General features: G+C 59.2%; 1 protein-coding gene and 2 long non-coding RNA genes across 9 annotated transcripts in view; all 3 read left to right on the top strand.

Moving 5' to 3' along the window:
• Window positions 1–4,222: 4,222 nt before the first annotated feature.
• Window positions 4,223–7,078, top strand: LOC122152434. Its single transcript, XR_006164548.1, has 2 exons — window positions 4,223–4,628; window positions 5,241–7,078. It is a non-coding gene; the product is annotated as an uncharacterized LOC122152434 (long non-coding RNA).
• Window positions 7,079–7,221: 143 nt separating this feature from the next.
• Window positions 7,222–12,940, top strand: LOC116965468. 2 transcript variants are annotated; one of them, XR_004409377.2, is made up of 2 exons: window positions 7,222–8,108; window positions 9,590–12,940. It is a non-coding gene; the product is annotated as an uncharacterized LOC116965468 (long non-coding RNA). The 2 variants fall into 2 exon arrangements; XR_004409376.2 differs by lacking the exon at window positions 7,222–8,108 and adding an exon at window positions 8,786–9,090.
• A 1,136-nt stretch (window positions 12,941–14,076) lies between these two features.
• Window positions 14,077–21,385, top strand: part of SSBP3 (single stranded DNA binding protein 3) — a 55,677-nt gene continuing 48,368 nt past the window's right edge. For 3 of the 6 annotated variants that reach the window (XM_042803769.1, XM_042803755.1, XM_033008755.2), the window contains exons 1-4: window positions 14,077–14,270; window positions 14,423–14,495; window positions 14,692–14,753; window positions 15,488–15,572. In XM_042803769.1, the coding sequence (XP_042659703.1) occupies window positions 14,215–14,270; window positions 14,423–14,495; window positions 14,692–14,753; window positions 15,488–15,572 (276 nt within the window). In that variant the 5' untranslated portion in view covers window positions 14,077–14,214. The remainder of the gene's footprint in view (window positions 14,271–14,422; window positions 14,496–14,691; window positions 14,754–15,487; window positions 15,573–21,385) is intronic. The other 3 variants (XM_042803778.1, XM_042803776.1, XM_033008756.2) reach the window with 1 other exon arrangement.

The raw sequence follows: 21,385 nt of genomic DNA, 5'->3' as shown, positions 1-21,385 counted from the left end.
TTTTTTTTTTTTTAAATAACAAGGAAATAAAATGCAAATCGCTGTGTCACCACATTAAGGATACAGCCTATTGTGTTTGGGGGAGATGTTGTTCTATTTGTATTTGATTTACGTGCTTTTATAAGTGAATCTTGGTAATCGACGTACAAGAGCTTGATCAAAGCTCCTCGCAGGCGCAGGCAGCACAAGTGTTGCTGTTGGAAAACTGCAAAAAATAATTAAACAAATTCAACAGGAAATAAGGCCTCACTTTTTTTGGTAAATAAGAATAATGAAGCACTGGAACAAAGCAAACGCTCGTGGCGAGCACTGGCCATCAGTACCCGATGCACTGGGTGCTGCCCCAGCAGCGCTGGGGCCTCAACGACCCAAATTTTAGGCTGAACACGTGAAATGCTCATCCAAACACTAGAGGCGGGTGCAGGGACACCTCGGTACCTCTGCAAAGGCTGGGCCGGGCAGGGATGGATGGAACTGGTGGCCCAGCTCAGGAAGATGCTTGCCCACTGAGGGTTAGGAGCCTTTGGGTCATTTGCTGCTCAGCTGCTAATATCAAATCTGTAATTCTTTATCAGCTTTCTGAGAGCGGGGAGGGGGTATCCGCTCTGCTCTCCCCCCACAACCTCCTCCATGCCTTACGGGCAACTCTGCACACCCAGATGTGATTAACTCTGATCTTTTCAGAAAAGAACATTTCCTTTCAAACATTTTCCTTTTTTGGGAGCAGCAAAGAAGATTATTTTTTAACCAAACCAGTTTTCTCCCAGCTTGCAGCAGCTCAGCTGCCTTGTGAGGCTCAGGGGGTGGCCAGATTGCCACCAGCATCCTCCAGCAGATCTCCCCGCCTTTAGCAGGGAGGCTCATCAGGGACCTCTCCCTCTCTCCTTAGGACTGTTTGTTTCTACAACCAGCGATTACGATCAAGAAGTTTGCTCCACGCAGGGAAAAAACGATTCTTCCCCCTCCTCTGCGTCAGAGGGAACAGCACAATTAGAAAAACTTCAGGCGCTTGACCCGCGCTCAAGCCTCCAAACAAAAGTTGCAAGGAGGGGGTTGATGTTTTCCAGGCCCAATTAGCATAATGCTGTAATTACGGCCTGCGGCGGCCGTATTCCCCCAGCTCTCGGGCTGCCTGCACCCCGGCCCACCCCGGCCCGGCCGCCCCGCGAGCGCACGCAGGCGCCGGCTTCTCCCTTCTGATCCGTCACCATATGCCCATCTTTTACAGTTCTTCGGTGCGTGATGCTCGGAGAGTGGATAATTAGCTAAAGGAATTAATTGACATTCATACTTGTAATTAGCAACCAGTTACAAGCAGCTATTCTCCTTGGGATGACTGAAATTTCTTGGGGACTGGTGTTAAAATACTGGGAAATCGTTAAGAGTAAATAACGAGGGCCGGGCGTAGCGCACACTCATGGCGCCCGGTTTCTTCCCTCAGCCGTAAAAGCCGCCGCACCGTAAACAAGCCCGTGCAAAAGCAAAGCAGGCTGTGAAACGTGTTGGAAACGCTGCTGCTGCTCGGGAGGAGGAGAAGTTTCCAGCTTCGGAAGAAATCGTGGCCAGATGGGTGGCCTCCAGCCGGCAGCTCGCACCGGCTCCCCGGCTAACCCTCTCCACCCCCAGTTACTGGAGAGTTTGCAGGGAGGCCCCAGCAGTGGAGGCTGCTCGTGCAAAGCAATGGGAATTGGATGTCGTGAGTGTTAATTAAACCATTAATTACTGCTGAGTAAAAAAAAAAAAAAAAAGTGACCTATTGGTTTCCTTGCTTCTTGAAGCAGTTGGAAGGATAAATGGCTGAGGGGCTCCATAGCAGGCGAAAGCGGTGTAAGTCAGATCTTTGCTGAAAAGTAGAATTTTTCAGCTATTAAGGGGATGCTGGCGAGCACGGAGGGTTTGTGCAGGCGATCCCACATCCCGAGAGGGGAGCAGGGTGGGAGGCTGGTGCTCGAAGCATCCCTGGCTCCGGGGTGGGCCAAGCACATCTCCCCCTCTGCAAGGACGACGGTGTGGTACCCAAGGGCTGCAGGTCTCTTTTCCCTGGGAAATGCCCCCCCCAAAACCTGGGTGCCAATGGGAGGAAGGGAGGGGGGAAAAAAACATGATACTGATGCACCAGCTTCATAAATCAAACCTTGATGTTATCTTGCTGCATCAGGAGCTGCAGCAACACTGGGAGGGAGAGCCACACCGCGGCTGCGCTGCCCGCCTGGGGTGGGGGTCCTGCGTCCCCCTGAGCTGGGCAGGATGAACCCCACCCCCCCAGCCGCTCAGGGACTGATATTTGGGGTGCTTTGCCCTCAATACCCTCCCACTCTGGTGGCCCCTGCTACCCCACGGCGGCTGAAGCAGCCGCTGGCAGGATGGGGCGATGGGACGGGGCGATGGGATGGGGTGCCGGCACCCCGTGAGTTGGGGTCTCCCCCGGAGAGGGGCTCTGCCCTGGCTGCTGGCACGGGATCAGGACCGCATCGCTCTGCCAGGAGTCCTGTTCTTGGCTCCTCTGAGCTGTCAAAGCTCTAGATTTCCCTGGCAGTGTGTGGAGTTTAAAGGCAGGGGAAAGGGGGGGGGGGGGGGGGGGGGGGGGAGGGGGGCGGCGAGAGGAAAGGCAAAAAAAAAGCCCATCTCAGAAGTAAGGCGGTTGAAAAGGCTGGGCCAAGGAGCTGTCACACCACCCTTCCAGCTATTACACACCCCGGTAAGTTCTCAAACACACAGGCTGCACAAGATAGCAGGAAGGCTAATTTTTCTTTAGCTGCAGGCAAAAAAAATTCAATTACAAGGTAACCTATTTTTCAACTCTTCTATAGGTATTTAGTTAATTTCCTAAGGCCAGCTCACCCGTGCTGTGACAGAGGTCGTGTGCTGCTGGGCCAAGCCAGTCTCTGGCTTGCTGTGGGGTTTATTTTGGTTTTAATTCAAACATTAAAGCCCGGAGCAATGGTGGTTTGTTTGAACGCTGGTCAGCAAACAGGACGGTGTGTGACGTGGGGCACCAGTGCCCAGCTGTGACGGGGATGGGGGTCCCCGGGGGCTCCCCGGTGCTTGTTGGGGGGGGGGGGTGGGGGGAAAGCCAGGGGGAAGCGGGATCTTGTGGAGAAGGTTTGGGAGGTGTCAGAGAACAGGTCAACTGCTGGTGCTGGGGGGGCCCAGGAGGGCAGGGAGAGCCCCGGGGGGGCCCGTGGGGGCAGGGGCACCCCAGGGGCCTGTGAACACTGGGACATCCTGGGGGGTTACAGAGGCACAGGTCACCCGTGGGCACATGGGCACGGGACAGCAGGGGTGCACAGGGACAGAGACACCCCGGGGGGGGCACACAGGCACAGGACACCCCGGGAGGAACACGTGAGTATAGGACACCCGTGGATACATGGGCACAGGACAGCCGGGACACCCCGTGCCGGGCACATGGGCACAGGACACCCATGGGGGCACACAGGCACCCCGGACACCCCACGGGAAACACACTGGGACAGGAGACCCGTGGGGGGGCACAAGCACAGGACACCCGTGGGGGCACATGACACCCGTGGGAAGACACAAGCACAGGACACCCCGTGGGGGCACATGGGCACAGGACCCCCCATAGGAGGACACAAACACAGGACACTCGTGGGCGCACACGGGCACAGGACACCCCGGGGGACACACAAGTACAGGACACCCGTGGAGGACACCCAAGCACAGGACACCCGTGGGGGGCACACGGGCCCAGAACACCCGTGGGATGCACACACACGAGCCCAGGACACCCGTGGGGGCTCCGTGCGGTACAGGCGCCGTCCGCGCCGCCGCGCGCCGCCAGGGGGCGCCGTTGCTCCGAGCGGCCGCGCTGCACCGCCCCGCCCCGCCCCCCCCGGCCCCTCCCGGCCCCGCTCCCCCCCCCGACCCCCCCCGGCGCCCGCGGCCGCCCCGGCCCATCGCGCCGCCCCTCCCCGCCCGGGCGCGGCCTTCCGGGACGGGGCCGGGGGCGGGCGCGGGGGGACCGAACCCTCCGCCACCCCCGGGCCCCCACGGAGGAGCAGGAGGAGGAGGGGGGGTGGGGGGGGGGGGGTGGGAGAGGGGTGGAGAGGAGGAGGGGGCGGGGCGGAGCGAGGGCTCCGCCAATCAGCGCGCGGCGGTTTCAAGAGGCCCCTTCCGCGCCCCGCCCCGCCCCGCGCGGCGCCGCGCTGCCCGGGGGAGGGGGACACACACACACACACACACACACACACACGACCGTGCCCCGGGGCCGTGGAGGCTTCGGGTGCAGCGCACCTTTCCCCTCTGCATCCTCCTCCCCGCGCGCTGAGCTGCCGGGCCAGGGTGGCACTCCCCCCTTGCTTACGGTGGGGACATCCCCTCAGCCCTTTATAAATAATGCAATGATATTAATTATGCGATTGAATTAATTATGCGCACGCAGCGTCTACCAGCAGATCGCTGCTACTGTTTCGCCCCCAACCCCCCCACCCCCCCCATCAAAAAGCCTTCCTCCAGCTGGCTTTTTGCGACCCACAGCTGAAGGAGCCGGTGTTGGGGAAGGCCTTGAGCCCCGTGCCGGCCACGGAGCGGGTGACAGCACCCATATTTCGGCATCGCGGCCAACGCGCCCCGACCTCCCTCCAACCGCCGGCACAGCTGCACGGGTAAACAGGAAACCCCAACCCCGCGGGACCCAGAAACCGCAACCCACCCCCCCACCCCCCCACCCCGGCGGGCGAAGGGCTCCTTCCGAAAAATATTGGGGGCGAGGGGCCGGGGTGGGAGAGGAGGTGGGTGGCAGCACCCAGCGCCGCTGCCTGCTTTGCCTGCGCCGAGTTCATTTGAATGCGAGCCATGCAGAGCGCTCGCCACCGCCACTGAGGTGTGGAAATCTCGCCCAGCTGAGGAAGGGTTTCTTCCTGCTAGCCGGTCTGCGGGGGGGGGGGGGGGAAATAAAAATTAAAAGCCTTATTAGAAGATAGGGAAATTTTAGGTGCCAAATCCGGCCCGTCTCGACGGCTGCTTTGCGCTCCGGGGAGGCTGTGAAATGAGGGAGTTATTTTCAGGGGGGTACAGCATGAGGGGCCCGAGTCTGCCGGCATCCCCTCTCCCATCATCATCACCAGCAGTCGTCATGCCCCGGGGCTTGGCTTTCCCATGGGAAAAGGGAATACCAGGCTGGCAGCGGGACGATAGAGCTTAACGTTAGCTATTGAATAGACCCATGCAGGGTAAAATGAAGGATGGATTTTTTAAAAAGGTGTTTCTTTTTACAGGTGGTGTTCCAGCAGAACAGTGCCAGCGCATTGACAAGCGCAGGCATCCTCCCCAGGGCTGGGCACCCGAAACAGCCCCGGGTGGGAGCCAGCGGGCAGCAATGGACCGGCAGTTCGGGTAAGGGCCTGGGAGAAAGGGAGTTGCTCTAGGAAAGGCCAACTAACCACACAAACTTGGGAGCATTTTGGTATGGTCACAAAGGCAAGCAGCAGGGGCTGAGGGCTCCTTTCTGCCCCCTGGGCTGGGTGCGGGGACATTGCCAGCCCAGGCCAGAGGCAATAAAGCGCCTGGAGTGATGCAGCAAAACAGGCTGGAGTCGTGTGTTGAAATAAATCATCCATGGAGGCAAGGCAGGGAGGAGGAGGGTTTCTGCTCTCGCGCCTCCCTGCATCTAACAAAGCCTCAGAAACCCCGGGTGGGCAGCAAGAGCCGGGTCAGGATACGGCCCTTCGTGGTTCTGGCTGCCCCAGAGCAGAGCCAGTCCCGACCAGGCGCTCCGATGCTCCCACTCTCCCGGGAGCTGGTTTTCCATCCCTTCCCAGCTCTCTTGGCTTCACCTCGTGGCAGGCAATGCACAGAGCTGCCAGGAGTGATAAAATGGCTGTCCCCCAAATTTATGGAGTTTATCTGTGAATAACTCTTGGAGGTGAAGCAGCCATTGAGCCGGGGCAGAGGAGGGCTTTATTTCGGTATAAACTTCCCCAGGAGCCATGCAGCGTGGGCAGGAGCCCAGCCCCAGCCCCAGGGACCACGAGGGACGTGCCCCACGCTCCTCCAGCCCCAGCAGCTCGTAGGGATGGAGCATCGCCGGGGTGAGCTCCCCGCTCGCCCGTGCTGAGGAAAGCCAAAGGCTCGTTTCCCATCCGCAGTGTGTTTATTAGGAGCTAAGTCATGAAGAGGCTTTGGCACATCTCCGTTGCTCCCACGGAGCGTCTTTAGCACAGCGGAGATCGCTGGGCTTTCCAGCCACACATGTGCACCCGGGATTTCCACGCCGGCTGGGCGTTGCTCCCCGTTGCTCCATTCCCGCGGCGATCTCATCTTCCCTCCCCCTCAGAAAAGAGGTTTGATCAACGGGCTATGGAGCAGCATCCCAGTTTCTGGGGGAGCACAGCTGAGGCTGAGCAGGCTTGAGCCTCCCCCTCGTCCCCCCTCCCCACTCTGCTGCAGTAACATCCATCCTAAGTTTCTGAGCCTCTTCTAATTTTGGAGGCCGTTAGCAAAGCAGGCGCTGTTGCAGCCAAACGAGACTGCCAATGTTTCCTTTAAAAGCTGCTTTCACTCCGAAGGACTCTTCTAGATGGTTTGCTTTTAATAGCAGGCTGCAGGGTGCAACGCCCAGCTCGTGGCCTGGTGCGGGAAGGGACTGGGTGGCGTTGGGGTGCAGGATTGGAGCCGTGCACGGAGCCGCACGCGTCCATCGTGGGTCACAGCCCTGCGCCACGGGCACCCCCTTCCCAGTTCAGACCAGCAAAACTCCCCACCCCCTTGCAGAGCCCACCACCCTGCAGCCCATCCCTCTCTTCTCTCTCCCGCTCTTGGGGAAATCTTTAAGGCAGAGGGGGCCGGGTTCACCCCCTAATTGTGCTAATAGCTCAGGGGAGAAGAAAAGGCTGGAGGAGCCGGTGGAGAAACGGGAGCCAGCGAGGTCAGCGCGCTGGTAGGTGTGAGCGCTTTGAGAAACCCAATTGCTGCTTCAGTATAACCAGATTCGGGAAAATGAAGCTGAAGTGTGAAAAATGAAAGTGAAAAGATAGGAACCAACCCACGGCTATTTATTCTAAAAATACTGACCTAAATACTTAAGCGCACATATAAAAGTAGTTGTCTTTGCTGATTTCCTTTATGAGAATCTCCTGGTTTCATTATTATTTTGCTCAGAAAACAGAAGATGAGGCTTTCTGGAGACACCAAGACTGTGTCCTAGCCTGGCACTCACCGAGTTTGCTGCATGCCCAAAACTCATCCGAAAGCCCAGCTTTGAAATTCATTCATTAAGCTAATGAGGCCCTGCGGTTAGCAGCCCACGCCTCCCCCGATCCAAACAGGAGGGGCTTCACCTGGGTCCCGTGCGATGGGCCTCGTGTTTCCCACCGGGTGGGACGACGGCGGTGGCGGGGGGCATGCTGTGGGCACGGCGGAGCCGCCGAGGCTGCACCCCGGGGAACAAGCACCGCTTGCAGCAGGACGAGAGGTTTGGGGGCAGAGGGAGGCGTTGGGGCAGCCGCCCCTGCACGAAGCATCCCTGGGCTTGCGGCATGGACAGAGCAGGGTTATCGTTCCCGGCTGGACTATTCCCACCTGGGCTGTTGGTCAGATCTGGGCTGTTGTTCCCCCACCCTGGGCTGTTGTTCCCCACCTCGGGCTGTTGTTCCCCTACCCTGGGCTGTTGTTGCAAGCAGTCGCAAGCCCCTGCCTCCTCTCCTCGCGTCCAGCAGCAGCGACAGCCTGAGAGCTGAGCCTGGCTTAGTGCCACGGTCCCCGGGGGCAGGATCCCCAGGGGGGATCACAGAGGAGCATTACCATCCTGCAGACAGCTCCCTAGTTAGATATATTGGGGGTTTTCTGCATCCCCAGAGGCGTCTGGGCCAAGTATCAGGGTGGATGGTGAGGAAAACCCGAGTGGGGGGCCCCAGGTGGTGCACGGGTCGGTGCGTGGGGACCCCGGTGTGGTCGCAGCCCCCGACACGGCACTGCAGCCCCGCTCTGCACGTCCTTCCTAGGGAAGATTATGGAGGCACATTACATGTGGAGGTAAAACGGATGGAGGAGCGGGCAGGAGTGCTGGGTCAGCAAGTCGCGCAGGCTGGAAGCGAACGATGAGCGCTCAGAGGGAGAAGGAAGAGACTGAGCTTAAAACAGTAACGGTAAAAGCAGGCGGGGGAAAGCGGCTTCCCGCCTGAAGGTCAGAGGGGGAGAGCGGTTTCCATATGACAAAGTGAAGGTGCAAGCCAGGAAAACAACAGCAAAAGGCTTTTTTTTGGGGGGGGGGGGGGTGGTGGTAGGAAAAGGGGTGCTCAATGCAGCGTGGGAGTGGGGAAGGGCGCGTGGTCCGTGGGCTGGGTGTGAGCCTGATGTGATGCATGCAGCACCCTGCAGCCAAGGGGGTGGATGAGTGCCGGCCACGTCCCCTCGCTGCCTGCGAGTGTGCCTGGGTGTGCGAGTGGAGCCGGGGCAAGGCCCCCGAGCAGCAAGGGCTGGTTTTGAAACCTTGGAGGATGCTGCGGAGGCAAGCGTCCCAGAGCACGCTGGCTCCACTGGCAGGCTGCTGCCTGGGAAGCTTCTCCGCCAGCTCCTGTGGTTCCTCTTTCTCCCAAAAAGCTCCCGGGAGCGGCGAAGGACACCCTTGCAGGCAGCGGAGCCAGTCAGACCACAGCTCACCCTGCAGCAGGCTTTTTGCCTAAAACAAGGCAGCTAAAATAAATACACGTACAGCCACTGCGCTCGCAGCTCCACACGCACACCCAGCACCTGGCCACTCTGGTGTGGGAGCGCCCGTGGGGCTGGGGGTGGCAAGGAGGGGGGGGGGTGTCTGCTCCGAAACCCAAGGTCACCAGCTCCGTGCAGCGTCCCGGGAAAGCAGAGCCGAAGAGACGCTCCTGCCCGGTGCTGGTGGGGGTGGCCGGCTCGGGGCACTGCCGGTGGCACGTATCAGGCGGGGACAGATGGAAGAGGTGACAGATAAGGGACTTGGCCCGGAGGAGAAATGGGAGCGATAGGACCCAAAGGCGCTGCCCCAGAGGAGTGAGGAAGCTTGAGACCGGACCCATCAGAGCTGGATTTAGATCCTGTAATGCCGGCCAGGCGCCCGCTCCCCACCTAAACGCCTCCTCGCCGAGGGCAGAAGGGGTAAGGAAACCACTGACATTAAACTTCAACTACTTAGTCGGTGCAGTGGGGTTTCTGCCTGGCTCCTGAGGCAGTTGGCAACCGCTGCTACCCCCGCAAGGCTTTGCCTGAGAAGGGGTGACGCCAGGCAGCGGGTAGCGCAGCTCGGAGCCCATCGCTGTGGGAGGATCGCAGTAACCCCAAGACAGACACCACCCCATTGTCTGTAGGGTCTGCAGGCACACACAGCTCGGCTGGGACCCCCTGGGAGGGTCTCTGCTATACCATTTGCCACAGGAGACCTATAGGCAGGACCATGTGCTGGTTTGCTTGAGGAGGGGAAATCTAATTGCAAAATATCCCTTCCAGGGAGATGTAGGCTAGCAGCAAGGCGGGTGAAAGCCAGGAGGACCTCACCTGCCCAGAGCAGCTGGGACTGGCAGGAGGCGTGCAGAGGTGACGCTTTGTCAAGGCTACGGGGTGACCGGGGTCTGACATTTTGGGTTTTGCCTTTGCACAGCCCGCCCTGTCCCTCGGGAGTCCAACCGCACCCCAGAGGGCAAGTTTGGGACTCGCAAGTTGTCTGCGCTCCTCAGACGGGCAAGCCCTGATCCTCGGCTGTTATCTTTGGCGCTTTCTCCCTTCAAGCCTTCTACCTCTGTTTGTCTCCTCTGCAACGACAGGAACCTGCTGAGTTAAAACCCCATGAGTGCCAGCTCTGGGGACGAAGCATCGTGTCCCAGCATGGTGTCCCCAGCCGGGGAAAGCGTGGGAGCCGTGTCCCACATGGGTGCTCCTGCTCGGCACTTCGCAGTGCCTGCCTGCAGCCGAGGTTAATGCAGGTATTGCGGGCAAGGAATCCGAGCCACCGCGCAGGGAGCTGCTGGGGAATAGCTGCCGCGCTTTACATTCACAGCCCATCTATTTTGCAATAACTTCACCGTGATGTTCCCACGTAGACAAGCCTAAGCTAGCATAGATAATGAAATGGGTTAAAGGAGACAGGCGGAGGGAGAGGAGAGGAGCCAGCAACTGGTAGTAAATCAGGGAAAGAACAGGGTTACTTTAAATTCAAGGACTCAGTGGCAGGGCGAGTTTGGTTTATGCCAAGAGGCACACGGTTTAGAGGATGAGACACAGTTTGGGAAGACAGAAGTGTCCCCTTGGCGGGGCCACCAACCCTTCTCTGTTCCCATCAGCCCCCGTCCCACTCCCCCTCGTGCCTGCCCTGTGGGTGTCACTGGGATTAAGCACGACCATGGGCACCCGTCCCTGGGGGGTAAAGGGTGGTCAGGGGATCCCGAAAGAGCTGCCGGCCTGGCGGGGCAGGCAGTGGGCTCTGCTCCACAGGGGGAAGGTCCTGCTCGTGGTCGGGACCCGGGGGGACCCAGCTGCTGAGACTCCCCCACCTTTGGCATGGGTTTCGAGGCAGTCCAAACAAGCTAATTAAATCCTGCTCTGCTTAATCAGAGCCATTGAACACCAGTCAGAAGAAATTAATCCTGTGTTTTATTAGATGCTGTTTGAAGTCGCGTTTGGCACCTCATCCTCGGTTCTCATCTCCTTCTGGGGAAGGAAGAGGGACATCTGCGGGGAAGAGCGAGGGTGCAGCAGATGGCAGCGGGGATGATTCAGGGGCTCGGGGAAGGAGCTGACACTCCAGCGGCGTCCCCCGGGGTGGGGGGGGGAGAGGACAAGACACCTCTTCCTGCATCCCACGGCCCACCCCCTCCCCGTGGCTGAGAGCCTACGAGCCAGCCAGGCATCCCCCCTCCCCTCCCCCCCCCAAAAAATACATGTTCCTCCGCATTGCATGCTAATGGCTCCGCACGATAGGTCCCGCCGCAATTAAAGCACGCGGAGCGTTAATATGCAAGGTGGAGAGGCCACTCTTCCCACAGCTACTCCCTCCCAAACCTGTCCTTCCTGCTGCGCATCCCTGCCCACGGGGAGCCTGCCCACGGGGATCCCACAGCATTCGTGCCTTCCCCCCCCCCGCTGGGCCTGGGGGACGATGCCTTTCCGCCCCCCCCAGCACCCAGCACCTTCTCCTGCCCTCGGGCTCGGCGGAGCGGGGTCTGTTGGGTGGGTGCTGTGCCACGCAGCCCCGGCGAGGGAGGCACCTCAATGCTCGGGAGAAATCCACAGGCGGGTGGTTGAAACAACCAGTTGGGCTCTTGGCTTGGGGGTTTTAATGAATCCTGGTGCCTTCAAGTGCTGCAACCCAAGAAGAACTCCCGACGAAGGGAAAGCCTGGCTGAATAAGGTGGCCCACAGGTCGCCTTGGTACGTCCTCCTGTGACTCGGCCAGCCGGAGCTGCTGGCTTCGGGCGTGGGGATTTCTTTTTTTTTTCTCAAATTTCCTGTCACAACTTGTGTGAAAACTTTGCAGAGCCATTTAATTGCATTCTGCGGTGGTGATGATACGAAATTAGTCTCCCTTCTGATCTTGAGCTAAGTTGGTCCAAAGCACTGGGCTTGTAATTTGCTCTAATCGTCAGGTCGCGGGAGATGCGAAGGCAGGGCTGGTACCTGGTGAATTCACACGGGCTGGGAGTTTCCGCCCTCGCCGTGCCGGTGTTGGATGGCTGGCAGGCCGGGCTCTGCCGCCTTGGGATGCCAGTGTTGATACTTTATTTTGGTGCTGTTTGCAGGAAGCTTTCCCTTGACTGCTCTTCTCCACCTCCCCTAGCAGCAGCTGAGAACTAGAGCGGGTCCGGAGGAGCTGAGGTGGATTCCCAGCCCCTGGAGCTGCTCTCTCCTCTGAGCACCTCGGGGACATCCACCCCTCCCAGCTGCAGACCAGCCATCAGGCTGAATTCCCCTGAGGAGGCAGAGATCCAGGCTCTCATCACATTTCCCTGGGCTAGCTTCACATCCCAAATGACCCCGGGGGGGTTCAAGGAGAGGAGGCGGCTGGGTTTTGCCAGCTCACCTACCCCAGAAAATCCCTGAGTTAAAAGAAAACAAGCTGCTGATGAACAGGAGCGGGGCAGAGCGATATTCTGGGCATGGAGAGGCCCTTTTGCTGCCGAGGGCACGGCGCCAATCACGCCAGTGGCAGTAATGCCTTCCACCTCCACGCAGAAGGTACAGAATATGAGGGTATTATTTTTAACCGGGGATATTTAGTGAACATCTCCCTGGCTGCTGGAGGGTCAAATTTATCCCACAGCCTCAGTCCCAGGGGAGGCTCCCAGTTATTTTCGAGCGCATCAGAGCAGCAGAGGGATAGGAAGGCTCAGGAGACACAAAGTCTGGGATTTGTCTGGCCTGGCCCTTCGGTCTCTGCCGCAGAGACGCGCCGGGAGCAGAGCCCCCAACGCCCATCTCACCATCACCCCGACCCCCACCCTGCCAAGCAAAACCCTTGCAAAAGCGCCAGGTTTTCCTCTTTCCGACCAGAGGATCTTGGATGCCTTCAAGTTTTGATCCTTTTCGACCTACCGCGTCGCAAGGAGATTATTTCCCCCACCACCACCACCACCACCTCCCTGTTCGTTTTAAGCTGTGCTTTAAAGCGAGTTTAGCCCTGCTCGGGCAGGTCCCGGTGGCCGTGAACATTCCCACGGGGCGCAGCAGCACTACTCGCCGCTGGAGCAGCTACTCCTACGCCCCGCGGCTCCCCGAGCCTCCCTGCCCTTGCAGGAGGGTCGCTGGGCACATTCGGCCCCGCTCAAACTCCCCTGAACTCTTCAGCATTTTGCAGGATGAGGCTCGACGCGCGCCGGCCTGCTGTTTGTGACGACTGGTAACTAACCAGGTAACCCCGACCCAGCGTGCTGCCTCCGTCCCTGCCGCTTCTTGTTGATTTTGGAGGTAGAGGTGAAGCCAGGGCAAGAGGAGAATTAAAAAAAAAAAAAAAAAAAAAGGGTTATTTGAAGCCTGTGTTTTTGTGCTGCTCCAACATCTGTTCCCGTGGAAACTGCCACCAGAAGCGCCGGTTAGTTCGGTGGGCTCCTGCCTGCCCACGGAAAGGGCTGCGGGTGGGGCGAGGGGGGCAAAGCCCATGTTCCCAAAACCAAGGGGTGCCCTGGGGAGCAGTCTGGCCTTGCCCGAGCCTCCCCCACCCCCAGTGAGAGGCAAAAGGGCTCCCCACACCCCACGCTGAGGGACCCCAGCACGGCGGCCGGGCTGGCACCCCCTCTAATCCCCCGTGGGGTCCTTCATTCCCCACCCCCCCCCGCCTTGTTTTTAAGGGCAGCGAAGCAAAAACAAGCAGCGAGGCCCCGCCGCAAGCCTCGCCCCGTGACTTGAGGCGCCGAAGTTGGCAGCCGGGGGGGAAGCCGGCCCCCGGCTCCCCTCAGGGCTCCTCACAACCAGGCCGCCTCGCCCTGAGGGAACCGCCCGCAGCGCTGGGCTGGGGCGTGCGGCGCCGGGCGGGACCCGCCGGGGCCGGGCTGGAAGGCGGCGATTGGGGGGGGGGGTTCGGAGAAGGAGGGGGGTTCGGAGAAGGAGGAGGGGGTTCGGTCCGGTCCCCGCCTCCCCGGCGGGTCCCGCCCGGCGCCGCGGCCAGAGGCAGCGCCCGCCCGGCCGCACCGCCGCGCTGCCCCCCCCCCCCCCCTTCCTCCCCTTTCCTCCTCCTCCTCCTCCCCTTCGCCGCCCGGCGGGCGGTTTCAAGGCCCCCCCCTTTCCGAGGTCTCCGCGGCGCCGGCCAATCAGCGGGCGCTGCGCGCCGCGGCCCGGCGCCTTAAAGGCGGACGGCGCCTCTCCGGCTTGGGGGAGTCGCGCTGCCAGTGGGCTGAGCCGGGCGGGCTCTAGGACCGCGCGGCGCCTCCCTCCCTCCCCTCCTTCCCCGCCGCGGGAGGCCAGCTCCGCCGCCTCCGGAGAAGGAAGGGGGGGGGGGGGGGGAGGCGGGGCGTGGAGGGGGTCGTCTCCGCCCCTCCTCGGCGGTGATTGGCGGGAGCGAACGCCCGTCGGCGTCGCGGGGTGGGGCGGGGGGGCGGCGCCCGGCGCGGCCACGTTCGGGTGCGCGGGCAGCGGCGCGGCGAGCGGCGGGGCGATGGGGGCGCGGCGGCGGCCGGCGCTCTGACAGCCCCCGGCGCTCCTCCGGCGGCGGGCGCAGCGGCGGCGGGCGGCCGCCCCCCCCTTCTCCTTCCTCCTCCTCCTCTTCCTCCTTCCTTCTCCTCCTCCTCGGCGCGGACCATGTTCGCCAAAGGGAAGGGCTCGGCGGTGCCCTCGGACGGGCAGGCGCGGGAGAAGTAAGCGCGGCGGCGGCGGCGGCGGGGGGGAGCGGGGAGGCGGCGGGGCGGCTTTGTGCGGGAGGGATGGAGGCGGCGGAGGGGCTCCTCCTCCTCCTCCTCCTCCTCCTCCTCCTCCTTCTTCCCGCCGACCCGCCGCTCGGCTGTTGCAGGCTGGCGCTGTACGTCTACGAGTACCTGCTGCACGTCGGCGCCCAGAAGTCGGCGCAGACCTTCCTGTCCGAGGTGAGCCCCGCCGCCCCCCGCGCCCTTTGTGCGCCGCCGCACGCACGCCCGCCCTCCATCTTGCGCGGGGCGGCGGCGGCGCCGGGGGGTCGCCGCGCGTGGGGGGGTGGCCCACGCCCACTCGTGACCACCTCCCCCCCCACACACATATTTCCCCCCCACACACACACCTCCCCCGCCTTCCTCTCGCCCGCAGATCCGGTGGGAGAAGAACATCACGCTGGGCGAGCCCCCCGGCTTCCTGCACTCCTGGTGGTGGTAAGTGCTGGGGGGGGGGGCACCCGCACACACACACACACACCCACCCACCCCACGTCCAGGCGAGTGGGAGCACCCCACCATGCTCTGTCGCGGGTGAGAGGCTCCAGGCTGCCCCGCAGCCCTGAGGGTGGAAGGTGTGTGTGGGGGGGTTTCAGTGTTTCACCCACGGAGCGCGACCCCACGGGGTAAAGCCCCGGCGACGGCGTGAGTCAGCACCGGCTCGCCGAGCCCCACGCCGCCCCGGCTCCTCGCTCCCCGCGGGGCGTCGAGGCGCGGCGGAGCCACCCACGGCCCCGCGGGACCGGGCGGGCTGGGAGGCGGCAGGCCTGGCAGCCCTCGGCGGCAGCGGGACCGGGAACCCACGGGGGGTGGCCGAGAACCCCGGGGGGGGGGGGGGGTGGGTGGCCGAGTTGTAGCGGGGCCGTTGCCCGGGGGAAGGGCAGGGTGAGGTGCCAGCGCAGCTCTGCGGGCTGGAGAAGCCCCTCGGTTATTACCCCCCCCTCCAAAAGGCTACTTTTGCTTCTTAAAACACCCAATGCCACCCATTTTGGGGACGGCAGCACCCTGTCAGGCACTTCCAGAGGGCCGAGGGGGGTCGAGCTGGATCCTAGTGAGGTTCCCCCCCCCCCACGCAGCGGGGTGGGAAGCCGCTCACCTCCGGTGACCCCCCGCTGTGGTGCGGGAGCCCTGGCGAGTAACTGCCTCCTCTCTTGCCTTTCTCCGCCACGCAGCGTGTTTTGGGACCTTTACTGCGCAGCTCCCGAAAGGCGAGATACTTGTGAACATTCGAGTGAAGCGAAAGCCTTTCATGACTACGTGAGTAACAAGTTTCTAATCCTCGCGGTAATTACGGTGTCGGGGAGCTCCAGCTTCTCCGGTGTATCGAGAGCCGACGTAACCCACTGGCATAAGCGTGTTGTGTGCTTTTTGTTTTTTCTTTTTTTTTTTTTTTAACCAACGATGTTCTGATTTGACTGAACAGTATTTCATAATGTTGCAATTATGTAAATTAGCTCTGATACTTATCTTAAGCACTTAAAGGCATTTGGGCTACTGGTAGACTTAAGCAGTTTTGCATAGCGATGGACAACAAAGCGTTTACTAGAGGATCGATGGTGAGATATTTCATGCTGAGGACGCCTCGAAGGGTGGGCAGGGGTTGGATTGTGGTGGGGAAGAGGAGGAGGGGATTCCCCAAAATGCTGTTGAAAGCCTCAGTGAATATCTCCTTACCCTTGGCAAGGCTGGGGGCCTCCTTGGTTGTCTGAGCCCTCCCTTGAAACCAGTAAGGCGAAAGTGTTTACTCGTTGAAGGTGGTGTTGCAGGCCCTCCCTCCCTCTTGGCTGATGGCGTGCACTTGTCTATCGGTATTTTAAGTTGTTCTCTGCAGGGGTGTTAGTGTGACCCCAAGGACGATGCTCTTGGGGCGGGATGCCTCCCAAAAAGACTCTTCTTGGCGAGGGCGCGCGGCGTGTCTGCTCCGGTGGGTGACGGGTGGGCTGCCCGCTCCCGTCCCGCGCGCGTCGCCTGCATCCGCAGCGTCGGGAGGAATTTGCATCAAAGGATTAGTCACCTGGCTGCGGGCTTGGACCCCAGTCAAGAGAGTTTAAACCCTGTAGCAGGAGCTGTTTTTTATCTGCTCCGGGGAGCCTATGGTATGGAAACCATTTTTTTTTTTTTTTTTTTTTTTTTTTTTTTCCCTCCCCCCCTTCTTGAGTTTCTCGTTGCCTCGACATGCCTGGGATGGGATGTACAAGGGTTTGCCGGTGATGCTCCTGTGGTCGCCCTGGGGCACCGGGCTACCGGAGAGCCTCAGTTGGCTACTAAGCTGCCTCCCCTCTCTGCCCCAGGTGGGAAGGTGCAGGGGGGAAGCAGGTCTGGGTATTTGATATGTGGGCATTTGTCCGTCTGTCCCTCCCTGCGGCCGCTCTCTGCATTGCTTGTTTTTTACTGGGTTGGATTAAGATGGTGAACTCGTGAACTGAAGGTCAGAGCTGACAACCGGCAGCACAGCCACCAGTGCTCAGCTTGGCGTGGGCGGCTGCTTGCTTCCTGGGTGTTTGGGGCCAAATTCTGGGGGTTTTTTTGGAGCCCGGTTGGGGCAGCAGGCTCATCAGGAGCAAGGTGAAGGTAGATCTTCAGACAGCAAAGCCGCAGGTGGAGATGACATTAACAACCAAGACGTGGTAATGCTCTGTTCACAGTAGTCTCCTCATAGTGTCTGAGGATTTAGTGTATTTAGAGAAATTAATCTTTTTTTTTAGCTTGGTAATAATTCTAACAATAAGCCTGAGTGCATTAGATGATTCGCATAAACTTCTTTAATACATGTTGCTTTAAGCTTACAGTAAATAGACACAATCCTGATTGTTCTTAATTCTCACTGTAATGCAGTTCAGTAACAGCCCCAAGTGCTTTACCTCTTGGGTTTTACCAAAAAGACTCACAACAAGATTTTTGCTCCTTTTTCCATTGGCTTGGTGGCACTGGTTTGGTTTCCCTGGGCATGTTTTGGCCTCAAAACAGAGTTCTGCCTTCTCCCTGGCGTGGCCGGTGGTAGATGCTCATGGCACAGTCCTTTTCGGAGGAGCAGTGTTTTCCAGGCATGGCACGTACTTTAGAGTGAGGGACCTACCCAGCCAAAACTTAAATATTGACCAAAGAACCGAATGATAACCAGAGGAGTGTGAATAGCACCTTGTTTCTTTCCAGCCTCTGTGCTGGGGCAGGCTGCCAGTACCAGCGAGCATGATGGCCAGCCTCACCGGCGGGCCCCGGAGCCGGAATGTAGGTTTTCATCAAGCACCAAACCCCACAACCCATCAGCGGCGGGTGGCAGCAGAAATGGGGCACGAGCCCCTAATGGGGCTGGACCACTGAGTCATGAGTCGCTTCATATGGCTGTTGTGGTTAAAAATACCTCGATGTAAGTCTTGCCCCAGATTGGTAGAGCATCGTCTTTACACTTGGCCAACGATGGGCAACGTCTGAGTGGCCAGCTCGGTGTTTGCCCGAAATACGGTGTTTGTTTACCCAGAGACGATGTGTTTTCTCTCGGGACAAAACGGGGATGCTCTGGGAGCAGCACGGCGGTGCCGGGCCGGCCGGGGTTCGGCGGTGCCGGAGGGGTGCTGGCCCAGGAGACGCGTCTTTGGGAGGGGGAATGCTGCGCCTCGTTAGCGGGGTGCTAACGGCGAGATTTGCATGCTGCGTCATTTCCACTTCATTTCCCAGAGTAACCGTATGAAAACTATTAGGAGCAGCAGGACAAATCGCCAACTTCCCCCTCCAGTTTTTCGTATTTAACTCTTTAGTGAGGGGAGAAGAAAAAAAAGAGGGGGGAAGAAATCCCGCCCTTCTTTTTTGGGGGAACCCTTGAAGCCATGGGCTTTTTGCTGTGGCTTAGGAATATTGCTTTTTACTTTTCCCCTGAGGTTTTTCTCCTAAGCTGGGACAAAAGGCCAATGGGACTTGGTAGAAGGGCACGTGGTGGGAGCGGGGATTCACCCGGCACAGGCGGGAGGAACACTCTGCTTCACTTTCCTTTCATCTCGGGCACGGCTGTCAGTCTAAACGCAACTAATGAGTTGTGCTGGTTGGAGGGTTATTTATTAGCCGGCCTCCCCCACCTGTATCCAAAGAGTTTATCCAAGTTAGCAGCACCATGAGCACCCATCGATTCTGAAAACTCAACCTGCAGCCATTGACTCGGTCTCCTCGGCCGGGCCCGGCCCTGCGGCGAGCGCGCCGGCGTTACGGTACGCTCCCGGAGCTGGCGAGCCTGCAACGGGATCGCTCGGCATGACAGGGGATTTCAGCCGCCGCGTTATCTGCGAATTGGCCGATGGCTGGTCGCAGTTGAGCATTTCAACGCCATGAAAGCCAATACAATTTGAGTTAGCGGTGATGACTGCCAGTTTAAATACCGCAGTGAATTTCTGTCAAAGAGGTAATACATAGAAAGGGGAATTGCAGAAAACTTGATCACCAGAACCACTTCAGTCGATTTTGGCCTCGAGCTACAGAAAATGAACTTAAATCTAGTTGACTGTTGCAACATACTTTTTGTGGTATTGCTCTGCCTGCATGGAGCGTTAACGTGTAGGAGAGAAAAATCAGGATAGCCTGTGGCTGCTGGAGACTTTGACTTCATCCTTCCTTCTGCTCCCCCCTGAGAAGGACCCACACTTGGGAGTGTTTGAAATGCTGTTTTGTTCGCAGTGGAAGATCTATGAAGTGGTGGCTTCAACTTGCCATTAATGCAAAGCATTGATTTTTTTTTTTTTTTTTTTTTTTTTTTAATTTTTTTAAAAAAAACTTTGGAAAGCTGCTGCAGTTCTTGCTGACTTGGGTCTGGAAGGATGCTCTGCTGCAGCAGGGGCGGTTGCTGGTGGAAAGGTGGTGGCTGGTCTGGGCAAAGACGGTGTGCTCAGGGCTCATGTCCTCCCATCCTCGTTGGGGACTCCAGATCTTCTCCATTTTCCCCACCATCTAAAACAATTCCCCTTGGATCGAGATCTCAGTGAGGGGGTTTCCAAAGCCCCTGGAGAAGGATGGATGCGGCATCCTGGCTTGCTGGCATTAGCGTGCAGGGCTGCTCCGTGGGGAACAAGGTGAAGCCCCAAGGAGCTGGAAGGGTTTGGGCCCGTTGGCAGTACAGGCTGGAGATGACCCCCAGGCACTGGAGTTTGAACCCCAGACCCAGCGGTTTACCCCGCTGCAAGTGCCCTCCCAGCCACGCTTTGGAGGCGAGGCGTGGGAAGCGGTCCTTTTCTGCTGGATCTGCCCATCACACCCCAGCTAGCTGTGGGAGGGGCGCCCCACCCCGGCCTCGCTGCCTGGGGGCATCTCCTCATTGCCACAGCATCTTCTGCTCCCGAGGGTCCGTGTGGCCACGTCGTGGTGGGGTACCTCGGCAGATGGCTGCGGGGGACCCCTCCTGGGAGGAGGTGCGCGAGGGGTTCAGCGTGACTGTCACTTCTCCCATGCCAGGCTGTCATCTTGCTCCAGGACCAGCAAAGGCTGTGAGACTCTTGACCCAAGCACCCGCAGCTGCGTGGGGTGGGTGTTGGATTAGCAGGCATGATGGTGGTGGTCCATGAGTGCCTCTGCAACATGCTTTTTGCAGGCAGTGTATTAGAAAAATAGTGTAGGAGAGCAGGTGTTTTGGGGGGCAGGTTTGGCACAGCGCAGGGACAGGGGTTGGGAACATCTTCGTGCGGTCCCTGCGAGCCCCCACGGGCATTGCCTCAGCCCTGGGCACAGACTCAGCCGGCGGCACACGCGGCTCCGTCCCGTCTCTGTGCGGGACCGTGCTCCATCTGGGCTCCATCCAGCTCCGCTCTGCAGGGACAGGGTTCTCCGGTAGGTAACCGGAGAGAGGAGTTTCCTTCGGGAGTGGCAGGCTGCCAGGAGCAGCTGCAAAACTCCACATCACTTCAGGGAAACAAAAAAAAAAAAAAAAAAAAAGCCAACAAAAAAAAAAAAACCAACCCCAAACCAGAAATTCCCTCTCTCGGCAGCACACTGGGCTCAGCTTTCCTTCCCAGTTTAGGGTACTGGTGCGCCCTAAACTGCGAGCCTGAGTGTCCTTTAAACCCTGCTTTTCCTGGAGCACCGTGCAAAGCTGGATTAGTTTAATTTTATACTTTAAATACTATCTGCTGTCGCAACAGAGCAGCCTCTGCCGCGCTGACCGGGGCGTTCCGGAGCGGCACCTTTCCATGGGTGATGCCGATGGAGAAGCTGCCGGCGCGAAACCGGAGGTCAGAGCCCAAAGCTTATGTCTTAGTCTTTGACTGGGGAGCCTAAATATTTATCCTGTTCTGTCCCTAATGAAAACAAATTGTCAACAGTTGTTCAGTAACTGACTAAATTAAAATCTGTAATTAGTCAATTAGATTAAAGAGTTGGCACAACCTGATTGTATCATGCTGGTTAGGTTATTAAGAGAAAGGGTGTGATTTTTAATTACTGAATGCTAATTTTGACAGTTTCAAATGGAAACAGACGTTCCCCCCCTCCACCCCACTCCGAGTGCCTCTGCAAAAGTAAGGCAGGGGATGGATTTTATGTCAACAAATGGTGTGAAGATGCAAAGTTTCTCCGGCTCTGATCTGGGAGGGGTTTCTCTGGAAAAGCTGGGGGTGGGACAGTAGGAGAGGATTTCTTCCATCCTGGCTGACGATGGGCAGGCAGGTGGGGGTTTGCACCGCAGGCGGGGACCCCCCGCACCCCTGGGTGCTGCCCAGGGAAGTCCCCGCTTTGCCATCCCCGTCGCCCATCTCTGTGTGCACGGGACAGCGTGCCCTCGCCTTGCACGAACCGATGTGCAGCCAGGAGGCAGATTTGAGTTGTTTTATTATTATTATTTTCTGTGGTGGTGTTTGTTTTTTTGTTTTTTTTAAATCCCCTCCGGTGCTTGAGCGGGGCCAGCTCCCAGTGGCGTGCAAAGCCCACAGTGGGGAGGAGGAGGAGGAGGAGGAGGAGGAGGAGGAAGGCCTCGCGTGGCGAGCGCGGCAGCCCCGCGCCATCCCATTGTTTGCCCCGGCAGCCACGTGGGCGAGCGCGGAGAGGCCGGCGAGGGGACCCGGCGCGGTGGGGAGCGGCCACCCCCTGACAGATTCAGG

The sequence above is a fragment of the Tyto alba genome, unplaced genomic scaffold (genome assembly GCF_018691265.1).
Source record: "Tyto alba isolate M040663 unplaced genomic scaffold, T.alba_DEE_v4.0 Super-Scaffold_1000006, whole genome shotgun sequence".
Taxonomy (NCBI): domain Eukaryota; kingdom Metazoa; phylum Chordata; class Aves; order Strigiformes; family Tytonidae; genus Tyto; species Tyto alba.
This window is presented reverse-complemented; position numbering and strand designations above follow the sequence as displayed.